Source organism: Stigmatopora nigra, chromosome 15 (genome assembly GCF_051989575.1).
Source record: "Stigmatopora nigra isolate UIUO_SnigA chromosome 15, RoL_Snig_1.1, whole genome shotgun sequence".
Classification (NCBI taxonomy): domain Eukaryota; kingdom Metazoa; phylum Chordata; class Actinopteri; order Syngnathiformes; family Syngnathidae; genus Stigmatopora; species Stigmatopora nigra.
Window position 1 is genome coordinate 188,888 of NC_135522.1, and position 22,777 is coordinate 211,664.

Sequence of the window (22,777 nt, forward strand, 5' to 3'; positions counted from 1 at the left end):
CCTTTCTTATTCCCTCTAGTATACGTACTGCATGATTTGAAAAAGAAAAACAAAACGCCAATCATTCATTGACATGTTTAATCATTTTGCACGTACAAAAAGATTCCAAAAACAATACTAAAAATAGCGCCGTCGGGTTGAATTTGTCTGGTTTGAATAACAACGAATGAGCCATTATGGAAGGCGTTGCAGCAGTGGCTGGGTATCAACTGGCTTGGTTTTTCTTCTCGGGGTTCCGCCGGTATTTGCACTGGATCCACACCCTGTACATGGTAAGCTGCTTGCCACGGTTGACTTGGAGCCTCCGGTCCACCAAGTTTTGCACCTTTTCTAGCCCGGCCTGACTGAATATGTCGTGCAGCTCATCTAGAAATCAGGGCGGTGGATTATGAATACACGCGGGCAAGCCGTGGAGATTCTTCCCAATTACCTTGAGTAAAGAAGTACACCCTGGTTCCATCGCCACGGACGTAAAAGTTATCCGACAGGCACCTTCCTAAAAAAAAAGGGGAGAGAGAAAAAAAATGCACTTTTTCAGTTCAATTTGTGGAAGATGATGAATTTTGCTCTTTTTCAAGCCTACAGCAGAGCATGGCCGAGGAGCTTTCATTGAAAATCTCTCAACCAGTCTCCTCCGTACGCTTGAAATAGGAAGACAATTCAGCTATATCATAGGTGTAAAGTCTTGGTTGTGAATTATATTCAAGTACTTTCAACATCTGTTAGATTATATTGGAATCTCCCTGTTTGACATCTGAATTTTTAAAAAAGCACATTTTTTGGGGCGCATTGACACATTCTAGGAAATACGTCCATTTGGGAAGCAACGATGGAAATGCAAAAGATCCCCACGTTGCCATATTTGGAATATAAAAAAACGAAAATATTATTTGGTTACCAGCCCTAAAAAAAAAACCAATATCACCCCGCCACGAGGTTAATGAATTAGAAAGATTGACAGGAGGAGGCCACAAAGTCAAGTTACCTTTTTTAAAACGCAGCTGCGCCATGTCGTAGCGTCCGTAGTCCCGTAGCAGCATGACTCCGCCGGGCTTTAGCAGACGCGCCAATCTGCTCACCGACGATCGCATCCTGACAAGAAACGGCCCACATTCACTTGGCGCCACACCCCGACCAGAGGTCTGCCGGTCAAAGACTACGTCAAAATAAAAAAATGAAAATACTATGCGTAATACGCAATATGTAGAAGAGTCGACGGCATTCTCAGTTGAAGTAAACCCCGCAAGCGAGCTCAAACTTGAAGTGGCCCGTACTTGTCGGGATGCAACGCCGAGAGCACGAAGATGAGGACCACCACGTCCAGGCTGCCGTCCGGGACCGGGTAGACGGCGCCGTCGTGGCTCAGGTCGCACACGAAGGCCAAGCAGCGAGCGGCCTCGTACTCGGGATTTGCCTTGGAAATAAGACGCCGTCGTCACTTTCTACTTTTCGAACTCGGAATTTTGCACGCGGCCTCACCTTGACCAGTTCCACGGCCGTGCTGGAAAAATCACAGCAGTATACAAAAAGTCCCGGGTCGCTGGAAAAAGAAAAGAGAAAAAAGTTGAGTCTTTTAAATAGGGCGATGACTGGGGGAAAAAAAGTCAAATATACAAATCTTAAAGGGGAAAAACTGACTTGATGGTAAACTATTTCTAAGCGATCAAAGTTCTCACTTGTTGGTCTTGAGGATGGGAAAAACCGTGTTGCCAACGCCACAGCCTACCTGTCAAAACACACTCGTAAGACGGCATGCCTAGTCACAGGCCACATCATTAGGTCCGCCTATATCCTCAAATGGCGTTCGTGACACTCTACGCCGTGTCGGAATCACGGCCGGAGAGGCGCCTTTTTCCGTTGACCAGCGAATGGCTCACCTCCAGAATTCGATACGAGGCGTCAGAACCCGGGAAGCGGACGGGGCTCGGGGGTCCCGCGCCGGGAGAGCGGGGAGGGCCGTCGTTTTCCGGGGCGTCGGGACGGAGCCGCGGCAGCGGCGCCAACTCGGGGAACTCGGTGAAGAGCCAGTGGCGATCCTTGAAGAAGCGGTTTTCGTGGATGGTGTAGAAGTCATTCCAGTACTGGTTGGCCCGGCTCTCTAACTCCTCTGGGTTTCAAGACAAGCGCGATTAGGCACATCTCGCTACGCTTCACATTTCCATACATCTTAGCTACCAAGGGATATCAGTATTCCTTTGCGGCAACTGTTACAGACTTGTCAAGTGGTGGTGACATGGACATGGTGTCGTGGACTAAACATAATATTGTGGTGACTAAACATAATATTGTGGTGGTGGTGGTGGTGAGAGGGAATTTGGCCATTATTCGATAACATGGTGACGACGAGGTGTCGTAGACAATAAGCATAATAAAGTTCAACCTTGCTTTTCTGCTGGCAGCGGCTGGCTGTTTTCTCCTACTTTGCTTTTGGCAGCTGCTTCTTGCTCCTCCGTCCATTCCACGTTGTCCCTGTTCAACAATTGAAGGCATTTCAATCGCCGACCTTCGCCTTCCGATACGCTTTTCTTCCGTCAACGATAGTCGCCGCTCCGGATGGACGAAGGCTCTCCAAAAGACGTCCCTCGAATGGAGGCCATTGCCGGCCTCGGCCACTCACCAGGCGTTGTGCTGGAAGACCTGCCGGGGGTCCGTGAGGAAACGAGTGCCAAACTGAGGTCGCTTTTCCTCCGCGGCCGACGACGGGGACGCTAAGCGACGGCTTTGGCCAGCGTCAGCGACGTCGGACACCGCGCAGGGCGCCGCCATGTTGAAGAACGACGCGTCGCACGGACGGAGGAATCGCGAGGCGATTCGAGCGTTAGATATGGCATATGTAGCGAGGAGATCAGAAGGGTTGGCGTGAGTAGGCGACGGCCATCTTACATCAGAGAACTGGACGGGCAGGCTCAGGCTCCACGGTAACAATGTAAAGTGGGATCGGCAATTTATTGCAATGTCTCCACTAGAGGGCGACATAGACACAAGCAGATTTTCATCTATAGTACATGGTATCTTTATTCTTTTCCTCTAAAACAAACACAGCGGATGCAGTGGTCAAGAAAACATTGGCCATCTCTTGCAAAAAACATTTGGTAGGAAACAAGTGCAAATTCATGTGCATGTAGTACATACGTAGACAGATGTGACAGCACCAAAAGAAAAGCCACTTGGACCTCACGAGTACATTTGTATTTGGACGGACAACCGTACAGAATGGAGCAATGAATACGGTGTCACATCGCTGGTCTGCATCCGCATGGTCGGTACATTTGGCGTGCGCCGGTTCGTCGGTGGCATTCAGCTGGAGGACCCGCCTCTGTAGGCCACATTGGTGAAGGTGGACGTGGCTCCTTTGTAAAGTGGATTGCTGGCCTGTGAAAAAAAAGGAAATCCTCTTTATTTAGTTTGCGCTTACACCACTCAATACCCCGTCAGCCCAAAACCCACGGTGCGAGGCGGATGGTCTCTAGGCCTCACCGTGTTCCACCTGGCTTTGGCTCGCTCCTTCTCAAATTTGTCGTACTCCCTCCTGTCGTGGACGGTGACCAGCAGCTTCCAAATGAGCAAGGCCACCAGGCCCAGGAGCAAGATGGCTCCGGCCACGGCCGAAAGCACCACCAGGGTGTCGGGACCCTGAGGACACTCTGGAGGAAAAAGGAAGAAAAAAAATGCTCCCGGTCGGTCGGTCGGTCGGTCGGAATGGCGCGTCGTCGTCCAAGTGTTGTCCCTAACGCTTACCCGGTTCCTCCAGCACAAACAAGATGGATTTGCCGCTCTGGTCTTCGTAATACTGGAAATGCTCCACGCAGTCGTTCTCGTCCTTGTACGAGCAGTTGACGGCGTTCTCCGACAGGAACTCTGCGTGGCCAACGGGGTGGAGACGGACCTCCGGTCGGTCAATTGTGGCCGGGAAGGAGAAACGTCACGGGTGGGTGGCGGCTTCCTCACCCAGTTGGGTCACCACTCGAATTTGGTCTTTACAGATGTTAGCGCAGCTCTGGTCTTCGGCGTAGATGCCTCGCTTGAAGTGCTGGCACTCCACGCACTCCCTGCAAAAGAAAAAATCCCCCAAAAGAAAGGGTAATACCGGGTTTAGGTTCCGACACGTGTCTCAATGGGTAATGGTGACCACGCTTCCTTACTTTTTGATGGAACAGGAGTCGGGGCAGGTGGGACACTTTTGGCAGGCGTCGCCGTAGGCCCCGGGCTGCGTGCACTGGCAGCGTCCGCACTGGCAGACGCCGCGCCCGCTGCACAGCAAACCCAGGCTGGACACGCAAGCCTCGATGAGCGTGCTGCAGTTGCAGTTGTCGCCCGCCCAGCCGGCGTGGCAGCGGCACAAGCCGCAGTCGCACTTGCCGTGTCCTGTCAGAACGGGACGGACCACAAAATGACACGGCCAGGAACCAGCCACTCGTGCTTTTTCATCTACGGACGGGCGTGCGTGCGTGCGTTTCAAAGGCCAAAACGTGCCGGGGCAAGTGCAAGTGTGGATTTGGGTGGTGACTGACTGGAGGGAAGTATGAGCGACAAGTTGAGAAAGTCAGTCGACTGAGGAATTGACGGCCGGCCTCGCTGCTCTTCTCCACCGTTTGAAAACACGAGCTGGAAAACTATTTGACATCCGGCCAACCAATGACTCGAGAGGCCAGTGACAAAAGCTGATAAAAAGGTATTAAACGATAAGTGGGAGGAAGCAGGAGGTTTTGTGTTCTTTTCCTATCGACAAAAAAGAATAAAAAGCTTCCTGTTGTTTCTGTCTCTCCCTCCCCCTCTCATTGATGATCGGGTCCTACTTGTCGGCTCTTGTTGCCGGCAAGTCATGCTACAGCTCGGGAGAAAACACACACACACACACACACGCACGCGCGTGCGCGGTCAGGAAGCGACACTGTCTCCTGATAAACTTGATGTACTAATAATGTGTGTCCTGGGATAAGGCCCCCAAAAACAGACTTTAGACTTTGACAAGCACCTCAAATAAGTAACGTTGGTTCCCTACGAGAATAAAGACGGGATGACGCCTGTCTTGCCTCAGCAAGCTGTCAATCGCGTGGCCCAGTCTGAACAGGCCCAATTCACATTTTGACACTAGATTAAAAAACTTTGAAAAAAATGTGCACAGCCAGCTAGCTCTAAGAATGGGACAGGAGGAGTCAAAAGATCAGCTATTGGCCAGCCCCGCTGCCCGGACCCGGCGCCCTCACTCACCCGAGCACAACTCGCCCCGGAAGCGAAGGCAGCTAAAGTCGTCGCACTCGCAGTGTTTCCCCCACACTCGGCCAAAGTCGCCGTCGCGGCACGAGCACTGCCCGCACAGGCAGTCGCCGCGGCCGTGGCAGGCCGGGGCCCCGTCCTCGGCCCCGTCCTCGGCCCCGTCCTCGGCCCCGCCCCCGGGCAGGCACTTGGCGTCGTCCGAGGGGCCGTAGTCCTCCGCCGAGCACTCGCAGTGGGGGCCCAGCCTGTTGGGCCGGCAGCGGCACACGCCACATTCGTAGGTGCCGTTGCCGGCGCCGCAGGCCGGGCTGTCGGGCCGGGCGTCCGCCTGGCATCCGCAGGAGCAGGCCAGATCCAGCGTCACCTCCAGGGAGTCGGCGAAGCCCCGGGGTTTCAGGGAGAAAGTGCGCCCGGCCGCGGCCCCCTCCTCCGGGCAGCCCCGCAGTTGGGCCTCCACGCCGAAGGACACCTGGAGGGAGGGACCCAGACCTTTTAGAGGGAGGCGCCCGGAAAAATACAACGGGGCGGTGGCGCCGCGGCGCCCCGACGTATACCGTGTCTCCGATCTTCAGGCCCGAGCAAGAGCGCAGACCGGGGAAGACTTCCCCGTTCAGGCAAGTGGAGTTGAAGGACAGGCTCAACTCCTTGGGCACCCCCAGGAGCTCCAGCTCCACGCGAGAGCGAATTTTCTGCCCAGGGGAAAAAAAAAACAAAAAACGAATGAATCTCGACCTGAGATGACTCAAACCAGAGCTCATACCGCGTAGGCGCCCTCGATGAGCTCGATCACGTTCCCGGAGTCGCCGGACAGTTTTCCCACCGTGCTGCCCGCTATCAGCTGACTGTATTCCTGGGAAAAGAGAGAGAGAGAGAGAAGGCGCTTTTGGCCCCTCCGCTTGTGCTTCCCGTCCCCGCAAAGTCCGCCCCCTCACCTTGTAGAGCGGCAAAACGTGGCTGGTCACGGCGAAAATCAAGTTGATGTTGTTTTCCGACATTTTCTCGTTCAGGAGCCCCAAGGAAGGGTAATCCTGCCAGACGGAGAAAGGACGTCTCGGACGGCCAGCGGGATTTAAGGCTGGCCGCCACGTCCGGTCACTGACCGAGATGGCCGATCGGTCGTAGACGTTGTCGGCGCCCAGGTGACAGCGGCCGTCGTTGGGCCGCACGATGCCGGCCAGGCGCCCGTCCAGGGCCAGGTGCGTTTTGGCGTCGGTGGTGAACACCAAGAGATGCGAGGCGTTGGGACGCCAGCCGATTTTGTCCTGGGAGGACGTGGCTGAGAGCCGCCCTTGGCCCTTTGCCCAGCGTTGCCCCGCAGGCCTTACCTGGCAGACCACCGCTTGCATGACGGCGTCCAATCCGCCCTCGGGGGAGTCGATGTTTCGCGACACCTGCTGCTTGCCCACCTTCTCGGTGAAGCGGGCCACCTCTTGGCTCAGGGACAGCACGTGCTTGAAGCCAAACTGCGCCTGACAGGTGGTCCGGATCCTTGGGCGGGGAGCGGTCAGTGGGCGGACTCTTATCCCTTCCCTTTCCGGAGCAAAAGCCCTTCCCCGGCTTTCCCCCGGCTTTCCCCCGGGTTTCCCCCGGCTTTCCCCCCGCTTACCCGACGCAGGGGTTCTCCAGGGCTTCCGGGGGAGACACGTACATGTAGGGTACGGCCGTCTTGTCCACGAAGGCGCCGAAGCCCATCCGCAGGTCGCCGGTGGTCTTGCCCATGGTTTGGGCCAGCCGCTGGCCCAGGGTCTGCAGGCGAGCCAAGTCGTCCTTCATGGAATAGGAGAGATCCATCAGGTAGTACAGGTCCACCGGGTAGTCCTCCACTTGCTTCACGCTGACGGTGAAGCTCTTGGAATCCCCTGCGAAGGAGCCGGCTCTGAAAAGGGATGAAGGGCCGCGTCCTCCGGGGGAGGAGCCCGGACCGCGCCATCCCACCTGGCCGCAACGCCAGGCGGATTCTCTGGGGCCGCATTTGGGTGACGGCGCCCTCCCGCCCCGAGGCACCGTCGCCGAGCGGCCGGTCTTCCAGCACCGTGACGGAGCTGACGGGCCACTCCAGCGCGGCCTCCGAGCAGCCGGCGTCCAGCAGGTTCTGCTTCAGGTCGCAGCGGGAAACTCCCGTCGCCAAGGTCTGGAATGGAAAACCAAAAATGGAACGTGTTTTGCATGTGAGTGAGTGAGTGAGTGAGTGAGTGAGTGAGTGAGTGAGTGAGTGAGTACCTCTTGGAAACACCAGGCGCAACTGGGGTGGAGCGCCAAACAGCGCTGACAGGTGGTGGCTCCTCGCGACGTGCACACGTTGGATCCTGTCGGCACAAAAGTCCAAAAGTCGGCGCCTCGGAGCCAGATGACACATATCCGTGGAGGGATGAGCAAATTTGACCGATTTGTGTTGTCGGAAAGGCCGGCCAAGTTTGTCACTTCCAGTTTTAAACCACACGCTGGTGCATTTTTCGTGATTTTAGCCAATGAAATGAAATGGCAATGATTGCCAAGACTCACCATGAAGCCAAGACGCGGACGCCAGTAGGAGACACAAGACGGGCAGCGGCGTCTTCATGGCGAGGGCCCCTCACTCAACTTTGGCAGATTCTTCCTGAATTGGCGCGCGCCGAGCACATTCCTATCTTCTTCCACGCCGCTCGCGACGTCGTCATGGCCGCAGCCAGCGTCAACGCCTTCTTTTCAACGGGCTGGCTGACTTGAGGAGCACGTCCAAACACACACACACACGCACACACGTGCCGTGCATGTGAGTCGAGCTGATAGCAACAAGGAGTGTCCAAAGAGAATGAATTATGCCGGGCTAGGAAATCCTCTGGGTGGAGTTGCTTTTTTTTTTTGGTTGCTCTGTTCTGCCCCAAGTAAACAGGACCTTATTTGGGCATACCACTGGCTGGGACGTTTTTTTTTTCCAGGTCATTTCTAGGTTGGTATACAAGTCATGTCAGCAGGCAATCCGACATTGACGTGAAGAACATGCTAGAACATGACTTTCTAAATGCCTAAATGACATCTAAACCATCATCTAGCAAAACGATATAGGCTAATTGAAGACTCACATTTAAGTATGTGTGGCTCTTGCTTGCCCTGCGATTGGCTGGCTGGCTGGCAACCCATTCAGCACCCCCGCGAAGCTCGTGAGGACAGTCGGTATGGGCTTTTGTCCCATACCCCCCCCCCCCTCCAAATCATCAATTTGTAAACGTTCCATTGGAAGTTGCGGCAAAGCACCCCCTAGCGGCGAAATGAATCAAGACCGCCGTAATTGGAAGCAGGCAATTAAGAAGGGCAAACCCAGGCATGGCGCGCTTGAAAAATCTTCGTCCCACCTGTTGCCTTTCCTTTTAGAATGAGATGAGAGCGAAAAAAAAAAATGACGAGCCGCTCGCCATTTAACGAGCCCGGCATCCAAACGCGCCACTTTGTGGCGGCGTCCGTCCACGTGTTGAATTTTTCATGACGCCCACCCGGCCACCCCGGGTCCCCACTCCCGAGCTTTCTGGACGGTTGCTAAGATACCATCTCCCGGAGGAAGAAAGAAAGGACGACAGAAATAGAAGAGTAGAAGTCCACCCGTCGCCGTAATTGTTGCGCTTGCCTTCGCTCCAATTGTGCGTCTGTGTGTGTGTGTGTGTGTGTATGTGTGGTTGTTGAAGTTATTGACACACCTGAACGGGACGCAAGGGCACCCTTTTCGTGGCCATCTGCGGGCCAGCGGCCTTTGGGGAAAGGCAGAGAGAGAAAGAGAGAGACGGGCGCCGTTAAGGAGTCAGACCGGGTCAAATGGCAGCCAATTAAGACAGAACAAGACAAGCGGAGGAGGAAGTGGCGACGTGGGTGTCTGCATCTGTGTGTGCGTGTGTGTGTGTGTGGTGGCTCCTCCATGTTCTGCATCTCCGGGGAGCACTCCAAGACTCACGTCAGTGGCGGAGGGCGCTCAAGCGGGCTCCTCGCTGACCAAATGCGAAGCCACGACATTGGAGGCCCCCGGGGGTGGTAATCCGGCGTCGCGTATTGGGAAACTTTCCGTCGCCGGGCGGGCAGCCGGGAAGCCGCGACCCCTTGAGCGGGCCCCCTGCCGAACCTCCTTCCAGCCCTCCAGCCCTCCAGCCGCGACGGCAAACCCTCCGCCGGGTCCGAAAATAACCTCGGCATCCATCTGTCGGCGAGCTGTGGGGTGGCGCGCGTTGCTTGGAAACAAGTCTCCCGTCCGCGCCTGGATGCATCTGCAATAGGTCTTTTAGAAATACATTTGAAAAAGTCTCCGTGAAGTTGGGAAAGTTGGAGCAACGGCTTTCAAAGCATTTTTCATTAGCTCACCCATAGCCCAACTCTAGTCATCTGTTTGAGCCGTAGAATGGCCGTCAACAACTTGATGGACCGTCCAAAGGAACACAGCTTTTATCCACATTGTGGCCACGGTTTAGGACTTCCTCTGGATGATTCAGAAAAGTCAGTCCAATAGCAATATGGAGCTGCAAAAACCCACCTTGTAAACAACACTGTGAAAATGTCACGGCGACGGATGCGTTCCAAGGGATGGCCGTGGCTGCCTTCACGCCATGGATTCGGAAACAGCCAGGGCTGAAAAAAAAATCATTCATTAGCCGCGGCTTAACCTGCCGACCCACCACTTTTCGTTCCGTCCAAAAAAAAACAAAACAGAAATAAAGCATTTTCCTGATTCGATTCCCAAATGGAATTAAGGCGCCGCTGGGATTTTGCCCGATTGGCGTCACGCTCTCCACAGGGGGAGGGGGAGGCTTAGTACGTCTTCATTCATTTTGAAACCAATGGACTGTATAAATGTCACCTGCGCCAGTCGATTCATTTTTAATATGAAATAAGAGGGCGGAAAGAGCGGGCAAAGTGGGATTTGGAAAAAAGACAGGCTGGAGCAATAAGCAGGAGAAATATTTGCCAGCGCTCAAGCCCACTTTATTAATTCACGTCTTCATTTCGGAGCGACGATTCCCCCGGGGGGCCGCCGGCCGTCTCTACGGCAACCGCCGTCGGATTCTGCCCAGGTTACCCGGGACTTAGCCAGCGAACTCACCCCGATCCCACCTATCCTCCCCGTCCCATTTTGATTGCTTGCCGTGGACACGTTAAGGGCCTTTTAAAGGGGAGACGGCCTTTTGTCACCGATGGTATTTGTGGCCATTGTCGGAATGTGGCCCGCCCGGCCCTCCCGCTCCAAACGCATTGGACGTGGCGTCCAGTGAGATCGTGGGTCAGAATTGCATTTGACATGGGTCGAATTGGAAAACGGACAAAAGCAGACCATCCGACAACGACAAGTGGACCCACGAGACAACGGGGACGCGGGGATTGGTCGCCAGACGCCAAGAGTGCAAGTCACATGGCGGGGAAAAGAATGAAAAAGTCAAAGCCGGTGGATCATTTAAGGGATGAAATGTGCCAAAGTTGCTGCCTTTCCAGTCACTTTGCTGGCTGTATCGCTCAAGATAAAAATACAAAGGGCCCTGCTCCTTGTCTCCTTGCGGGACACCCTCAATACACTTTAGCTCCTTTAGCTCCCATTCAAAGTGGGCCCGGGAGTTTTCAATAGACAAACGGAGCGGAGCGCTTCTCTGGTGACTGGTTAACGCATCAGAGCTTCGGCACAAAAGGAGCGCTGGAGTACTTGGGTGGGGTGGGAGGGGCCTGGGCTGGCGTGCGTGCGTGCGTGCGTGCGTGCGTGCGTGCGTCGGGGCTTCCACACCGCCTCCGTCTCTTATTACACCTTGCACGCTCTCGTCAGGAGAGGCAGCAAAAGAAGGCAGGCGGCGAGCGCAAGGGACCATCGCGGTGCTCCGGCTCCCTCGGCAAAATTGACCAAGACCCCCGAAAGATCCCCAAAGGCACCGAAAGGCACCCAAAGGCACCGAAAGGCTCCACAGAGGCCAAGCAAAAAAAATAAATAAAAAATTCAATCGGCTTCCACTTTGTTCCACGTGATCGAGGAGCCATGAACGTCTCCTCCTTTCACGGCGCGCTCCTCAACGGCAGCCGGGCGCTGGCGGGGACGCTGGCCGCTTACTCGGGCAACGGCGGCGGGCAGGGCCAGGTGCGGGGCCAGGACCGGACCCACGGTCTGGACCCGAGGGACGTGACCACGGCGGTGGCGGCGGTGGCGGCGGCGGCGGCCGCAGACACTTCCCTGGAGGAACGCAAACTCCTGGTGACGCGCGGCGTGCAGATCGCCGTGCTTTGCGTGCTCTCGCTGACCGTGCTCTTCGGGGTCTTCTTCCTGGGCTGCAACCTGATGATCAAGTCCGAGAGCATGATCAACTTCTTGGTCAGGGAGCGCCGACCCTCCAAGGATTTGGACGGCGTCGTGATGGGACTCAATTAGGAGGAGGTGTGCCGCGCTTCCGCCTGAAAAGTTGCCAACAAAAAAAAAAAAAAGGATGTTACCTCACCCCTGTTTTTCCCGGTGATTGCGTTTTCTTGAATGTTTTGAAACGAAGCAGGCGGGTGGAAAGCGCTCCTCCTATCGGCTCATCTTTATCGCTTAGTGTATCGTAAGATATTTTGAGGTCTGGTTTTGCGCTCTGGAAAAAAAAAAAACAGTCAAATGCTGCATGAAGTCATATTTTGTACCAAAGAGTGTAAACATTAAAAGGGTTCAAATGTAGACGGGGACGGACTAGAACGGCCATGTTCTGGGCCCATTTGCATGGTAAATAGCCGCAGGACCACGTGTTCCTGGAAAGTGGGGAAATGCTGCATGAAGTTGTATTTTGTACCAAAGAGTGTAAACGTGGAAAAAAAAAAATCAAGCACACATTAAAATATGATTGTAATTCATGTGTGAGGAGATGGAACATCCGTTTTGTCAACTCATTCTGTCGTAAGAGGCTCAAAATATTCCCTCTAAGAGGCTGGGACGTTGCCATTCCGTGGCATCAAATTGGAAAAATTCATCCAATATTTGAGCACAAAATAGACAACTACAGCAAGAAGGCACGTAGAATTGTGAAAACGGAGCCGGACCCAAAAAACCAATAGAGAGCCTCGGAGGTGACATTTCCCAACGCCCAATATGAGCAAAATACCCCCCAAAAACCCACGGGGAGGACATGCAAAGTCCACCCACACGGGAGCCCGCTGGGGATTGAAGACGCCATCTGAGAAATGGCCACCCGGGCGCCGTCCGCATGATTATTTGATGACGCCGGTGGAGGCGCGTTGCCACCCACGCTCGGTTGCCACCCGCGCCTTGGCGCCCGGCGCAACCGAGCACGACCTATCGGTGTCGTCGGCGGGCCGGAAGATCCCTCCAATCGTCTTTCCCTTCATCTCCATGACTTTGGATTGGGTTTCATTCCGACGGAAGGCGGACGGCCAGATCCCAAGGCCGGCCACAGAACTTTCTGCGCAATTTGGAGGCGGAAACAGAATGTCACCAGCCCAAAGACAAAAAGAAAAAAAATGAAGAGAACGCAGGACAGACAGGAGAAGAGGACGACATTGGGTCCCATTGTTCCCGTAGCGGCGCTTCCGCTGCCAAGAGAGAGAGAACAGAGCGGTGGCGAGTGCGTCCCCTCGGCGGATCCCATCCACGTTTTGACCGCCTTTGGTCACGGCGGAGGGAGTCGTAAATCAATACAGAGTGCGCTCCGCTCCGCCTTCCGTGATCCCATCGAAACCAAATTCCAATCTAGCTTGAGAATCAAGACGGAGGACAATTTCTCCCGGGATTTGATGAGCCTTTTATGAGGAGGCCAAACGCCGCACAAACCACGACAGACAGCCTGAAATCAAACACACTGTGAGGCAGTCAGTCATTCCGCCTCCTTTTGAAAAACATTGGTGACCCCCCCCCCCCCACCCCCTTCCTCTTCAATACTCCCCAAAACAAACTAGGCTAATCGGACACTAAATGGGCGTGCACGGGCCTTCGCGGAATAGAAAACTTTGTACGCGGGCAAAAGATACGGCCGCAGAAGTACAACCTTTAAGAATTGCAGCTCTTTAATAGCCGGACCGGAAATTGGGGGGGGGGGTCGGCGGGGGGTTCTTGGCATGGCTTCAACTCACGGAATGTAAACAGCACTCTAATTAGTGCCTGCGTATTGTTAGCCGTGTCACTGGGAGCAAAATAGCCCATTGGACAACATGATCCTTTGCCTCACTCACCATTGGAGAGAAAGCTCACCCGCTGGTATTTCTCCGTTCTCACAAGTAAGAAAGCTCACCTGGATGTTAGCAAACGACGCCGTCATACGCCCCGGAACCTAACAGCCACTCTTTGGCGTTCACGTCGTCATTCAACAGCGCTGTAAACACATTTTGCCAGGAGATTTACGCCGTATGAACTGCGGCGCGGCGTAATAAAAGCGCCTGGCTGACGTTTTTATGACCACTTTTCCACGTTGAATGGAAAATAGCGATTGAAAAGTAACGCCGAGCGCGCCCGGCTATAAATGGCAACACGAGCAGGCAATAATGCTAAAGGTCCAGCAAAATCCTTGGGTCGCATTCCATCCAAGCGTTGCTATAGCGACAAACTTCCGTCGCCTCAAAAGTTAAAAATAAAGCCAATTGACACTAATGAGCCGGGACGGAATGTCCAAGGCAAATACATTTAGCGCATAGAAAATGCATGGAAAAATAATACAAATAAGTGTGTGTGATGGGAGGGGGGCGGTGTAGCGTTGCGTGGGTGTGTTGTTTTGGCTTTTGATTTTTATGGCACCTCTCCGAGCAGAAGGAGTACGAGCACATCTTGTCATCTCGGCCAAGCGTGGAAAACAAACCACAACATTATACTGTAAATAATTCATCTGCTTGATGAAATGGACCTCAAAGACGTTCCAAGCTGGAATTGCTCAGAAAATTGACGGACGCCCTATGTTGGGAGTACTGCCGTGGAGCAGCCAACGGGATTTTTTTCTTTTCTGCGCTTCTTCCTTTATTTGACAAAAAAAGGCCTCTGAATTGCGGCTCATTTGACTTGGGGCTGAAAACCTTAGCCAATCGCCAAGCCAAGCCAGAACAAACGTCAAAAGAGAAGGCCACTTTTTAGGAATGGCTTTCCAAGGCACATCATTGAGACGTCTTTCCTAGCCGGCGCATGGTTCGCTCGCCATCACCACGGCAGCCTCAATAATAAGGACGCCCGCCCGGGGGATTGACGGCAAATCTTTGCCTTTCCCGGATTTTACACGGCGTCCCGTCAATTGCGGGCTGCCGTGACGAGGCGCTAACGAGCGGCCCCCCGACACCTCGCCCGCAGTTTCGCCGCAGCGAGAGTTTAAGGGGAGCCGCGGGGTTGGGAGAAGCGCCGCCTCATTAGAGGCCCATCCGCCGGCGTCACCCATCCGCCAGCGTCGCCCATCCGCCAGCGTCGCCCCCTCGCCGTCGCCGCCCCCTCGACGTCGCCGCCCGCGTCGACTTCTCGCCATCCCGAGACAGCCCGGCGGCGCTCGTGTCGAGGAGCCCGTCGTGCTCGCCTGTCACACCATACATTCAGGGGATGACTACTTGTTTTCCAGGCCTGTACTTTATTTCTAGGCTTGAGGACATTCTCACAAATAGATGACATTTTGTCAAAGGTGGCTATGAATTATTTGAAAGGTTTTCCGTCGGAAATGGAGGGATTCGGACTGCCGCCGTGGAAATAAAAGCTAACGACGGCGGGCGTGAGAACGAGACAAGGGATTGGTCAAATGCTGTGATCATTTATCTTTGTAGAGCGCCAAAATATGGTGGCGCGCTTGACTTTATGTCGCTCTATTAATAACGCAAAAGGAGAAGCAAAGGAACTCTCTTGGGGATGGATTAAGAGCCATTGTTTGGAAGTAGCATTATGAGGTGGGCGGAGGACACGCCGCTCCAAATCCGCCACAATACGTAGAGAAAGTGTGGGTGGGCGCCGTCCGTCTCCGTGGTCATGGCCAAGTCTTAAAATAAAAGTGACTCTTCCCACTTCCAAAATGGGCCACTTTGACAAGTTGGGAAGAAAGCCGCTCACATTCCACCGTCTTTTGACAATCGACTTGTCATGTCAGTGGAATACGTACTTCATTTCCAGATCAACTCCATACTCCTTTGGTGTGGCACTTGATACAATACAAATAAGAATAAACACATTCAGGAGAATAGATCGGTGCATAAAATGGAGTCAACGTCTGTGAGCGTCAACGACATGGCGAAAGTGGCTTCCAACTTTAGTTTTGCTGCAGGTTTCTCACCCACCCAATTTCAGCGTTTGTTGTTCTTGTCTTTGCACTCCGTCCGACGGCGACAGTCCTTCCATCTTAAAAGAAGCGCGCTTGTTTTTTGGAACTTTGGCTTGGCAGCAGCTCCACCGAAACGAAACGTTCGCTCTGTGCCTAGCTCTATGTTACATCTGACTCGCGCCGCGGAAGTCAACACACGTGACGTAGTAGTACCTATATTCTTCTAACAAGTCGAGTTTTATTTTTGTCTGCAGTAATAATGTTGACCACTAGAGTTCACCATACTTACAGGTAGCTGAGAAAGAAAAGAGCAGCCGAGAAAGGATGGATAGCAGCTCCCGTTTTATGACTAAAAAACAAATCAAAGATGCAAACAAAAACTACAAGAAGAAAAAAAGATATTCACACAAGTACTATGTACACGATGTCAAGCCCTGCCTGCCATTTTGTCCAACTTAACTTCCCAAGCTTTTCCATCCCAGTGAGAACACAACTCTGTGAACTCTGGGCAAATGCTCCTTCTCGTTATATTTCTGTCCTTTTCACAACTTGACAAATTTTCCTCAATATGGGCTTGACCGGCCGTGCTTTGTGTTTTTTTTTTTTTTGCCCGTGGCTAAAGTGCAGTGGATGGCCCTTTCCTTTCGGGTGGCTCTTTTTTTTTTCTGCGCTGAGAATCTGCAAAAACTCTGGGTTCACTAGTGCATGCACATCCGTCCTCCCGTCTGTGTTCAGCCTCTTTGGGCCTCCTGGGACGTGGAGCGGCCCAGGGCTTTGGGCGCCTTGGAGAACTCCATGAGAGTGGGCTTGACGGGCGGCAGCTCCCGCGTGATCTCCACCACGCTCCTCTTGGCGGGGCAGAGGCCGTCCAGCGCCGCCGCCGCCGCCGCCGCCGCCGCCACCGCAAACGGAGCGTCCGCGGAGCGGTGCGGGGCGCCTCGGCCCAGACGGACGCCCAGCTCGGCCGGGGTGAAGATGGGCAGGGGGAGGGTGTTCCTCCTGGGCAGCAGCTGGTGCTCCCTCACGCCGCGCTCCACCGTCCCCACGCGGACCACGCCGGACGGGCAGCACTGGGTGAGGGGGGAGGCCCTCCACTGCCGGCTCAGGGTCTCCTTGCGCCGGACGTCCCTCATGTTCACGCTTTTTCTGCGGGGAAACGGGGTGTCCGTGAAACAAATGACGTTATGACAAAGGCTTTGGCTATTGTCGGTTGAATGTTGTCGCCATAGGACAGTGAAATTTTTTAAAAAAAACAGATGAATAAAATCCAAAGCCGTGAAATGAGGAACCGTCTGTTTTTTCTTACCGTTCCTCGGGTTGAGTCCGCAGGCGGACGCTGGTCCAGTCGGCGCAGTAGCTCTCCCTCTGCGCCTTGTTCTCCTCTCTGACGCTGCAAGACAGCGCGCGTTTTTCCAGCGTCATTTGGGGTCCGACTCGAAAGCGGTGCTCGTCTCGATACGTCTCTCTGTCCCTCTTTGTCTCGTCTCGGTCCGTCTCTTTGTCCCACTTTGTCTCCAGTGGGCCCGGGCGTGGGCGCCCGCCCCTTTTATGGACGCGCCGTGGCTATTTCCGACACGTGTCGTCACCGGACAATGGCGGGCGCCGACACCGGACACCCGACGGGGGATGAAAAACGGTGGGGGAGTTTCCGCATTAGAAGCGCCTTCCCGACGGGACGGGGATGACGCCACCGTAAACAAACACCACGTGAGATTGATAGGGATTGGGTTTGAATGCCCCGGAGGAGACGTGCCCGGGCTGGCGTGGAAAGACATTGAAAGACTTTGAAGTTGCTTTGCCAACGTTTGATCTGAGGGGTTAAATCTGATCTGAGATTTGAGGGGTTAAAGGCTCTGTCGGGCCACGCGCCGCTGATGCGGAAGAGCGGAAATCTGCCGTGTTCCATTGTTGTCCGATGCTGTCCTTTGTTTTGGTGACGGGCCCTTTTAAAAAGCCTCGGGGGAAAAAAAAGTCCTCTGGATCCCAAAGGTGTTTTTCTGACGTGCCGAGTGACAGCAAAAGGTCGCAAGTGTGCCTGTTGTTGTTGTTAGGGTGAGGGGTTGCCATGAACACCCCTGTAAACACCAAGATAAGAGTCAGTAGTTCAACACTTTGTCTGGAGTCAAGTTTTAATGGCCGGAGACGGGAATAGTTGAGGGTCGAAGGGTCAAGACTCCTACTTGACCTCCGTGTGTCGAGGATCCAGCATTCCTGCACCTCAAATTCATGCATGGTAGATAGATATGCTCAATGGCAATGTGGACTGACTCCATTTGAGCATATTTGTATGGCGCTCTATGGGAAGAAGAACATGCATGCATTCTTCATTCGTCGGTCACCTCGGCGCGCGCTCGTTTTACGGCCAACGGGAAGCGCCGGCCTTTGAAAAGCGGCCCGTCGGTGTGTCGTTACACCACTGAGTCACGTCTCCCCTTTGGGTCCGTGATCCACTCACACGTGCGTAAGCACGGCATAAGAGCCCGGTGGTGGTGGTGGTGGTGGTGGTGGTGGAACCTGGGCCGAGAGCCGGCCCGTTGCGTAAGGCGCGTCTCGTCACGGCTGTCGGTCGGGAGGTGACTTTGGCCGAGCTGTCATCGGGCCAGGGGTGCGCAAGCAAGCCAAATGGAGTCACGGGCTGCCATTTTGGCCTGCCACACGTCCACCTTACATAAATGGAGTGGTCTGGATGGAAGGAACGATAAACCACGGTTGAAGTGGAACAACGTGACCGGCCGGCGGGAAAAGTGCAGCCATTTTGCTTAACGAGGCCGTCGTCACGAGGACGGCCGCGGCAACAAACCAGTGCCGCCAGCTCTTTCTGTTCCCCGTCGTGAACGGCGTCTTTGTACGCAGCCACCGACGTGACCTTGACTTCTGTCTAAGTTAAGAAGCGCCGTCACCACAACAACAACAACAACAACAGCGGCGGCGGCGGCAGCAGCTGAGCGTCCCACGTTGCTCGCCGCTCGCCCCCCCCCTCCCAAAGTGGGAAACAGAAGCCGGCCCGTGGCGCCGGCTTTGGGCATTTTAGGAATGCCCGCGAGAGCGGCGTGTTCCCGTCGGCCGGCCGGCCAGCACATTGCGTCCCGCGCCAAAAGCGCTTCCTTTAAATCAATGCGGCGGACTCCAAAGAACTGGATGACGACCACAACGTGCCTGGCGGAGCGGACTCTGCGGGGTTGCCGCTTTATTGGTTCTCGCGGTGGACGTGACGCGTACGGACGGACGGACGGACGGAAGGAAGGAAGCGAGCGCCGCTCAGGGCTTCTCCACACTCCCCTCGCTGTCGTCGGTGTCGGGGCAGCCGTTCATGGCCTCCACGCGGGCCAGCAGGAGCGGCAGGTTGATGGCGCCCAGGGGCCCTTCCTCCTCCGAGTCGCCGTCCTTGGGCGGGTAGAAGCGCCTGGCCTTGGCCACAAAGTCCTCGGCGATGTCGAGGTACAGCAAGCGATCCTGCCGTGACGAGAGCCCAAGTCATTTGGACGGTTAGGGGCCCGGGGCCCGCGGACCGGGGCCCGCGGACCGGGGCCCGCGTACCGGGGCCCGCGGACCGGGGCCCGCGGACCGCTTCCTCGGCCCGCAGACCGCTTCCTCGGCCTTCTCACCAGGATAAAGAGGTAGCGCTCGGGCGGCGGCTCCCGGCTGTTGAAGAGCGACGTCTCCGTGTGGAGCGTCTGAAGGAGGGAGCGGGCGGCGGCGGCGTCGCGCATGCGGTCCAGCGAGGCGCCGGCCGACACGGTCAGTAGCGAGTCGGCCTCGGCCATGAACCCTGCCGGGACGGTCGGTAGAGGACCCTTGAGCTGGGGGGAGGGAGGGAGGGAGGTAGCCCGGAAGGAAGGGAGCCCAACTCACCCAGGTTCTCCAGGAGTGTCTTCCACTTGTCCCGCACTTCCCTCCGCGTGTCCCGCATGGCCTCGATGTCCACGCTCAGACGGCGGTAGCCCTGGAAGGGGGGGGTGGCAAACACGCCGTGGTTGACGAGTGGCATCGCCTCCATCTGGCCTCATCTCAAATGACTCGTCGCCATTGGACGGCCCCGAACATCCAAATCATTTGGAGCGGGAGGGGCGGACGAACCAGGCCGACCTACCGTGGATCCCATGCGGGTCTTGTTGCGCGCCTGCAGCAGCGAGTAGAGCGTGCGGTCGTCCACGCGCTCCGAGTGGCTGGTGTCTCCCGGCTCGCTCCACAGGTTGGTCTCCTCGTCTCGCCGCTTCTGCACCTCGCGGCTGAAGTACTCCAACGGGTCGGGAGTCCTGGGGAGGATGGGGCCACGAGGCCACGAGGCCACGGACAAAGCATACGTCAACGAAACATACGGACCAGTGACTTCTTCCAGCAATCTCAAATTGGCTGTTTAAATTCTACCGCCGACAAGGGGCCACAGAAAAGGTGGACAACGGGACGCTCGGTCAACATAAAGTTGGACACTGGCGCGGGTTCTCCATGTGCCATTGAACCGACGGACGGAAGGAAGGACGGGCCGTCGCGTTTACCCCACTAACGGCTGCTTCTCGTCATCGTCGTCGTCGTCGGCGGCACAGCAGCAGCAGCAGCAACACTGCGCGCAAAACTTGAAGAAGGCCGATCCCATGGAGCGTCCGACGTCTCCACCGTTTGTCGTCTCCAACGTCTTTCACCTCAGGCCGCCACTGGCGCCCTCCACCGACAAACAAACGGGCGGGTTAAACGTCAGCGCCTCGGCGGGGCCGAGGCCACGGCCCTTTCCTTCCCCCTTTTGCCCGCCCGGCTTTACCTCATATTCGGGGCCCGGTCCGTCTCGCAGGAAGGAGGTCGGCTTCGGCGGAGGCTCCTCTCTCTGCCCCGGGAGCGACGGGCTGGCATACTTGACGGAGAGCACGCGGTCACGGCCGCGTCATGTGAGCGGGAGGCGCCGCCCCGCTCCCAGGACAACGCCTCTTTTCTCGGTCCCCGCGGAGGCCCCGGCGCCGTTCCGGCGGCCCCCCCGAAGAGGCGGAGTGTGGCCCGGGGGTGTCCCGCCCGGCCCCGGGGAGTCCGGTCCCCGCATGTGATTGGCACGGCGGCCGGCTCACAAGGTTTGGCGGCGCCCGCTTCCCCGAGCCGAGTACGGTAAGCAAAGAGGCCACATTTTGCTCTATGAGGAATGCATAGAGAAAGGGAGATAATTCTTCTTGTCGCCGGTCATCTGAGTCTCACAAGCTCCTGGGTCAGAAAGGCGGATCTGGAAATACTTTGGAACGGCGTCGAGGGACAAACCGCCTCGTTGACGGGATCGCCACCCAACTTGGGCAATGTGTTTGTGGTGGAAAACCCAGGTCGTCCATTTTGAATGTCATGTTAATGAGGTCAGAGGTCAGGAAAGGAATTCTGGGATAGCTTCATCACAGATTCATTCAAATTTGTAGGGGTAGAAAATGTAGTTGCTTAGGCCCAAGTCTCTTGCCCGGTGCTGTTCACAAAATGAGTGCACATTTAAAAAAAACACCATCACAAGAGATCTCATCTTAAAGATTGACCAAAAAATCTATCTTGTTGTGTTTCAAGCACAATCCCAAGCACCCCATGAAAGAAGAAAGATATGCGTCACGGGAAATCGATTTCTTAGACACTAGTTGAGAGTAGAAAAAAAGAATAATGTGGGATAAAATGGTGTGAGTTTGCCGTGAAATGTGAAAAATGATAGTGTCGGTGTCAAGACACACGAAGGACAATGAGGCCAGTCTTATGGAGTTGTTGGGACACCAAGCAAATGTAGCTCCATTTCCATGTTTTTTCTTCTCCACTCACATGAGCAAAGAACAATGTGTTCCCTTTGGCTGCAAGCATCACATGTTATGCTGATGTTTGTTCCCCCTTTTCCAAGACACTCTCAAAACAGTCATTTGTTGCTTTCAGCCTTAAAAAATAAAATGAAACGGTTCTAAAAAGTTTGATTGTGAAACATCATGCTAAGCTAACCTGATCACGGTTGAGGTCGATTTAGTTTGTCTTTTCGCAGCCTTTTGACGGCCTTAGACGGTCTTAGACGTCCAACCCAAGTCCAAATGAAGGGGACGGACGTCTATCGCCGTCAATAAGTAAAGAGCTTTCCTCCCCTTTACGTGAAATCCGACCTTGGGACTGCGCTCATCAATTATGCACTCATCATTTGCAGCCAATAATTCGACTAAGGAAGGCAGCCTATATGGTCAGTTGTCTTACACGATAAAAAAGTTTTTTTCTTTAAAAGGTCATTCACACATCACAAACCAAATTTAAAAACCACATAGATACTAGCATTAGTGTAAAAATAAACGGGCCCTTACCGTCATCGCGCCGCTGGTGTAGTGGTATCATGCAAGATTCCCATTCTTGCGACCCGGGTTCGATTCCCGGGCGGCGCACCACTTTTGCACCATCGAATTGTCCGTTTCTTTTAACCATCGACCAGTGTATTATGAGCGAACCGCATGCATTTGGGAAAATACGACAGAATGTTTGATTTATTCTGCTTGCATGCTCTTGCACTTTTCAGTTTCCTCTCTGGATGGCGCCAATCACTTTAACGGTGCCACGGTGAGTGCTTTAGTTTCAAGCTCACAAGAGGAAAGCTTTCCACAATACTAAGTAGTATGGTGCAATTGCAATCAGTGAATTGGCGTCAGCTGCTTCTCTCTTTTGGCCCAAGCCCCGCTCGCTCCTTCAACTTTGTCAGCTCGGTCGGTACTTCATTGAACAGAAAGCCGCGAAATAAGAGTTGTGGAAAAGTCTCCTCTTTAGCAGCCCCGCAGCCACTGCCGTAGGTAGCATTAGAGCCTAGCGGCCAGGCCTGGTGTCCCTCCCTATTCTAGTAAATTGCTTGAAAACGACACCATCCTTCTCTGCAGTCCCTATTACAGATCAATATACGTAGTGATGTGTAGCGACATCTAGTGGCTTATTACTTTAAAACATTCTCAGTTCTACCCATAATGCTACGCGCTGTTGTTTTGTATTCATTCAAATAAAGACACGATTTGAAACAGTCCCTGTCCCTTGACGATGATGACATCGTCGTTGAAAAACGTTGCTGGGGATTTTCATGTGGAAAAAAAAGGTTAGCTTGCTAGTTAATCCAACAGATGGCGGCATTGCTTCCTCATTGGAATGGTTTGCCAAATACCACATATACCTCAGGGTCCTTCCTTCCTTCCTTCCTTCCTTCCTTCTATTTCTTATCACAAGTTTCCAGGGGGCGGTTCCACTTTTCAACACGTCTGGCCGGCCGGTCTCGACCGTCGTCGTTCACGGAGAGCCACCGTTTCGGTCAGCGCAAAACAATGTTCTTGTGCGGGCCATAGTCATCACCAATATTTTGCAGGCCATTCAAATTTGGTCAGCGATGCCCCCCCCCCTCCCTGGCATGA

The 22,777-nt window shown here is 54.5% G+C and overlaps 4 protein-coding genes, 1 non-coding gene and 1 pseudogene across 8 annotated transcripts; 2 read left to right on the top strand and 4 right to left on the bottom strand.

Annotated features, from left to right (window-relative positions):
• Window positions 1-64: 64 nt before the first annotated feature.
• mettl2a (methyltransferase 2A, methylcytidine) lies at window positions 65-2,903 on the bottom strand. Its single transcript, XM_077735011.1, has 9 exons — window positions 2,618-2,903; window positions 2,381-2,469; window positions 1,878-2,107; window positions 1,677-1,726; window positions 1,480-1,540; window positions 1,275-1,414; window positions 986-1,092; window positions 431-496; window positions 65-366 (listed from the first exon to the last, which is right to left on the bottom strand). Exons 1-9 carry the CDS (start codon window positions 2,764-2,766, stop codon window positions 206-208), a joined length of 1,053 nt encoding a protein of 350 aa, XP_077591137.1. The 5' UTR covers window positions 2,767-2,903; the 3' UTR covers window positions 65-205.
• Window positions 2,904-2,997: 94 nt separating this feature from the next.
• LOC144208914 (integrin beta-3-like) lies at window positions 2,998-11,122 on the bottom strand. 4 transcript variants are annotated; one of them, XM_077735004.1, is made up of 17 exons: window positions 9,710-11,122; window positions 9,541-9,655; window positions 9,140-9,457; window positions 7,720-7,918; window positions 7,438-7,523; window positions 7,153-7,348; window positions 6,824-7,076; window positions 6,318-6,705; window positions 6,150-6,245; window positions 5,978-6,067; window positions 5,772-5,906; window positions 5,212-5,686; window positions 4,143-4,365; window positions 3,949-4,049; window positions 3,739-3,858; window positions 3,478-3,644; window positions 2,998-3,372 (listed from the first exon to the last, which is right to left on the bottom strand). In XM_077735004.1, the coding sequence occupies exons 4-17, from the start codon at window positions 7,775-7,777 to the stop codon at window positions 3,298-3,300; spliced, it is 2,463 nt and encodes an 820-aa protein (XP_077591130.1). In that variant the 5' UTR covers window positions 7,778-7,918; window positions 9,140-9,457; window positions 9,541-9,655; window positions 9,710-11,122; the 3' UTR covers window positions 2,998-3,297. The 4 variants fall into 4 exon arrangements, with proteins under 4 accessions (XP_077591130.1, XP_077591131.1, XP_077591133.1 ...); XM_077735005.1 differs by having other exon boundaries at window positions 9,541-11,122; XM_077735007.1 differs by lacking the exons at window positions 9,140-9,457; window positions 9,541-9,655; window positions 9,710-11,122 and adding an exon at window positions 8,280-8,387.
• On the top strand, window positions 10,938-12,033 carry LOC144208919 (reprimo-like protein pseudogene; annotated as a pseudogene).
• A 3,700-nt stretch (window positions 12,034-15,733) lies between these two features.
• tcap (titin-cap (telethonin)) lies at window positions 15,734-17,021 on the bottom strand. Its single transcript, XM_077735012.1, has 2 exons — window positions 16,717-17,021; window positions 15,734-16,556 (listed from the first exon to the last, which is right to left on the bottom strand). The coding sequence occupies exons 1-2, from the start codon at window positions 16,830-16,832 to the stop codon at window positions 16,142-16,144; spliced, it is 531 nt and encodes a 176-aa protein (XP_077591138.1). The 5' UTR covers window positions 16,833-17,021; the 3' UTR covers window positions 15,734-16,141.
• A 1,542-nt stretch (window positions 17,022-18,563) lies between these two features.
• LOC144208706 (melanoregulin) lies at window positions 18,564-20,974 on the bottom strand. The gene is made up of 6 exons (XM_077734695.1): window positions 20,167-20,974; window positions 19,907-20,070; window positions 19,501-19,666; window positions 19,263-19,353; window positions 19,016-19,179; window positions 18,564-18,863 (listed from the first exon to the last, which is right to left on the bottom strand). Exons 2-6 carry the CDS (start codon window positions 20,002-20,004, stop codon window positions 18,669-18,671), a joined length of 714 nt encoding a protein of 237 aa, XP_077590821.1. The 5' UTR covers window positions 20,005-20,070; window positions 20,167-20,974; the 3' UTR covers window positions 18,564-18,668.
• Window positions 20,975-21,704: 730 nt separating this feature from the next.
• trnag-ccc (transfer RNA glycine (anticodon CCC)) lies at window positions 21,705-21,775 on the top strand. The gene has a single exon. It is a non-coding gene; the product is annotated as a tRNA-Gly (tRNA).
• The last annotated feature ends 1,002 nt before the right edge of the window (window positions 21,776-22,777 follow it).

Excerpts from the sequence above, each read along its gene's own strand:
- mettl2a (XM_077735011.1), bottom strand. The coding sequence starts at position 2,766 with ATGGCGGCGCCCTGCGCGGTGTCCGACGTCGCTGACGCTGGCCAAAGC. Across the intron at positions 1,093-1,274 it reads TCGGCGTTGCATCCCGACAA|GATGCGATCGTCGGTGAGCA; the intron begins GTACGGGCCACT and ends GTTTCTTGTCAG. Across the intron at positions 497-985 it reads GCAGCTGCGTTTTAAAAAAG|GAAGGTGCCTGTCGGATAAC; the intron begins GTAACTTGACTT and ends CTTTTTTTTTAG.
- LOC144208914 (XM_077735004.1), bottom strand. The coding sequence starts at position 7,777 with ATGAAGACGCCGCTGCCCGTCTTGTGTCTCCTACTGGCGTCCGCGTCT. Across the intron at positions 4,366-5,211 it reads CCGGGGCGAGTTGTGCTCGG|GACACGGCAAGTGCGACTGC; the intron begins GTGAGTGAGGGC and ends CCGTTCTGACAG. Across the intron at positions 3,859-3,948 it reads TCGAGTGGTGACCCAACTGG|AGTTCCTGTCGGAGAACGCC; the intron begins GTGAGGAAGCCG and ends TTGGCCACGCAG.
- tcap (XM_077735012.1), bottom strand. The coding sequence starts at position 16,832 with ATGACGCTGGAAAAACGCGCGCTGTCTTGCAGCGTCAGAGAGGAGAAC. Across the intron at positions 16,557-16,716 it reads CGGACTCAACCCGAGGAACG|AAAAAGCGTGAACATGAGGG; the intron begins GTAAGAAAAAAC and ends GTTTCCCCGCAG.
- LOC144208706 (XM_077734695.1), bottom strand. The coding sequence starts at position 20,004 with ATGGGATCGGCCTTCTTCAAGTTTTGCGCGCAGTGTTGCTGCTGCTGC. Across the intron at positions 19,180-19,262 it reads GACACTCCTGGAGAACCTGG|GGTTCATGGCCGAGGCCGAC; the intron begins GTGAGTTGGGCT and ends CCGTCCCGGCAG. Across the intron at positions 18,864-19,015 it reads AGCGCTACCTCTTTATCCTG|GATCGCTTGCTGTACCTCGA; the intron begins GTGAGAAGGCCG and ends TCGTCACGGCAG.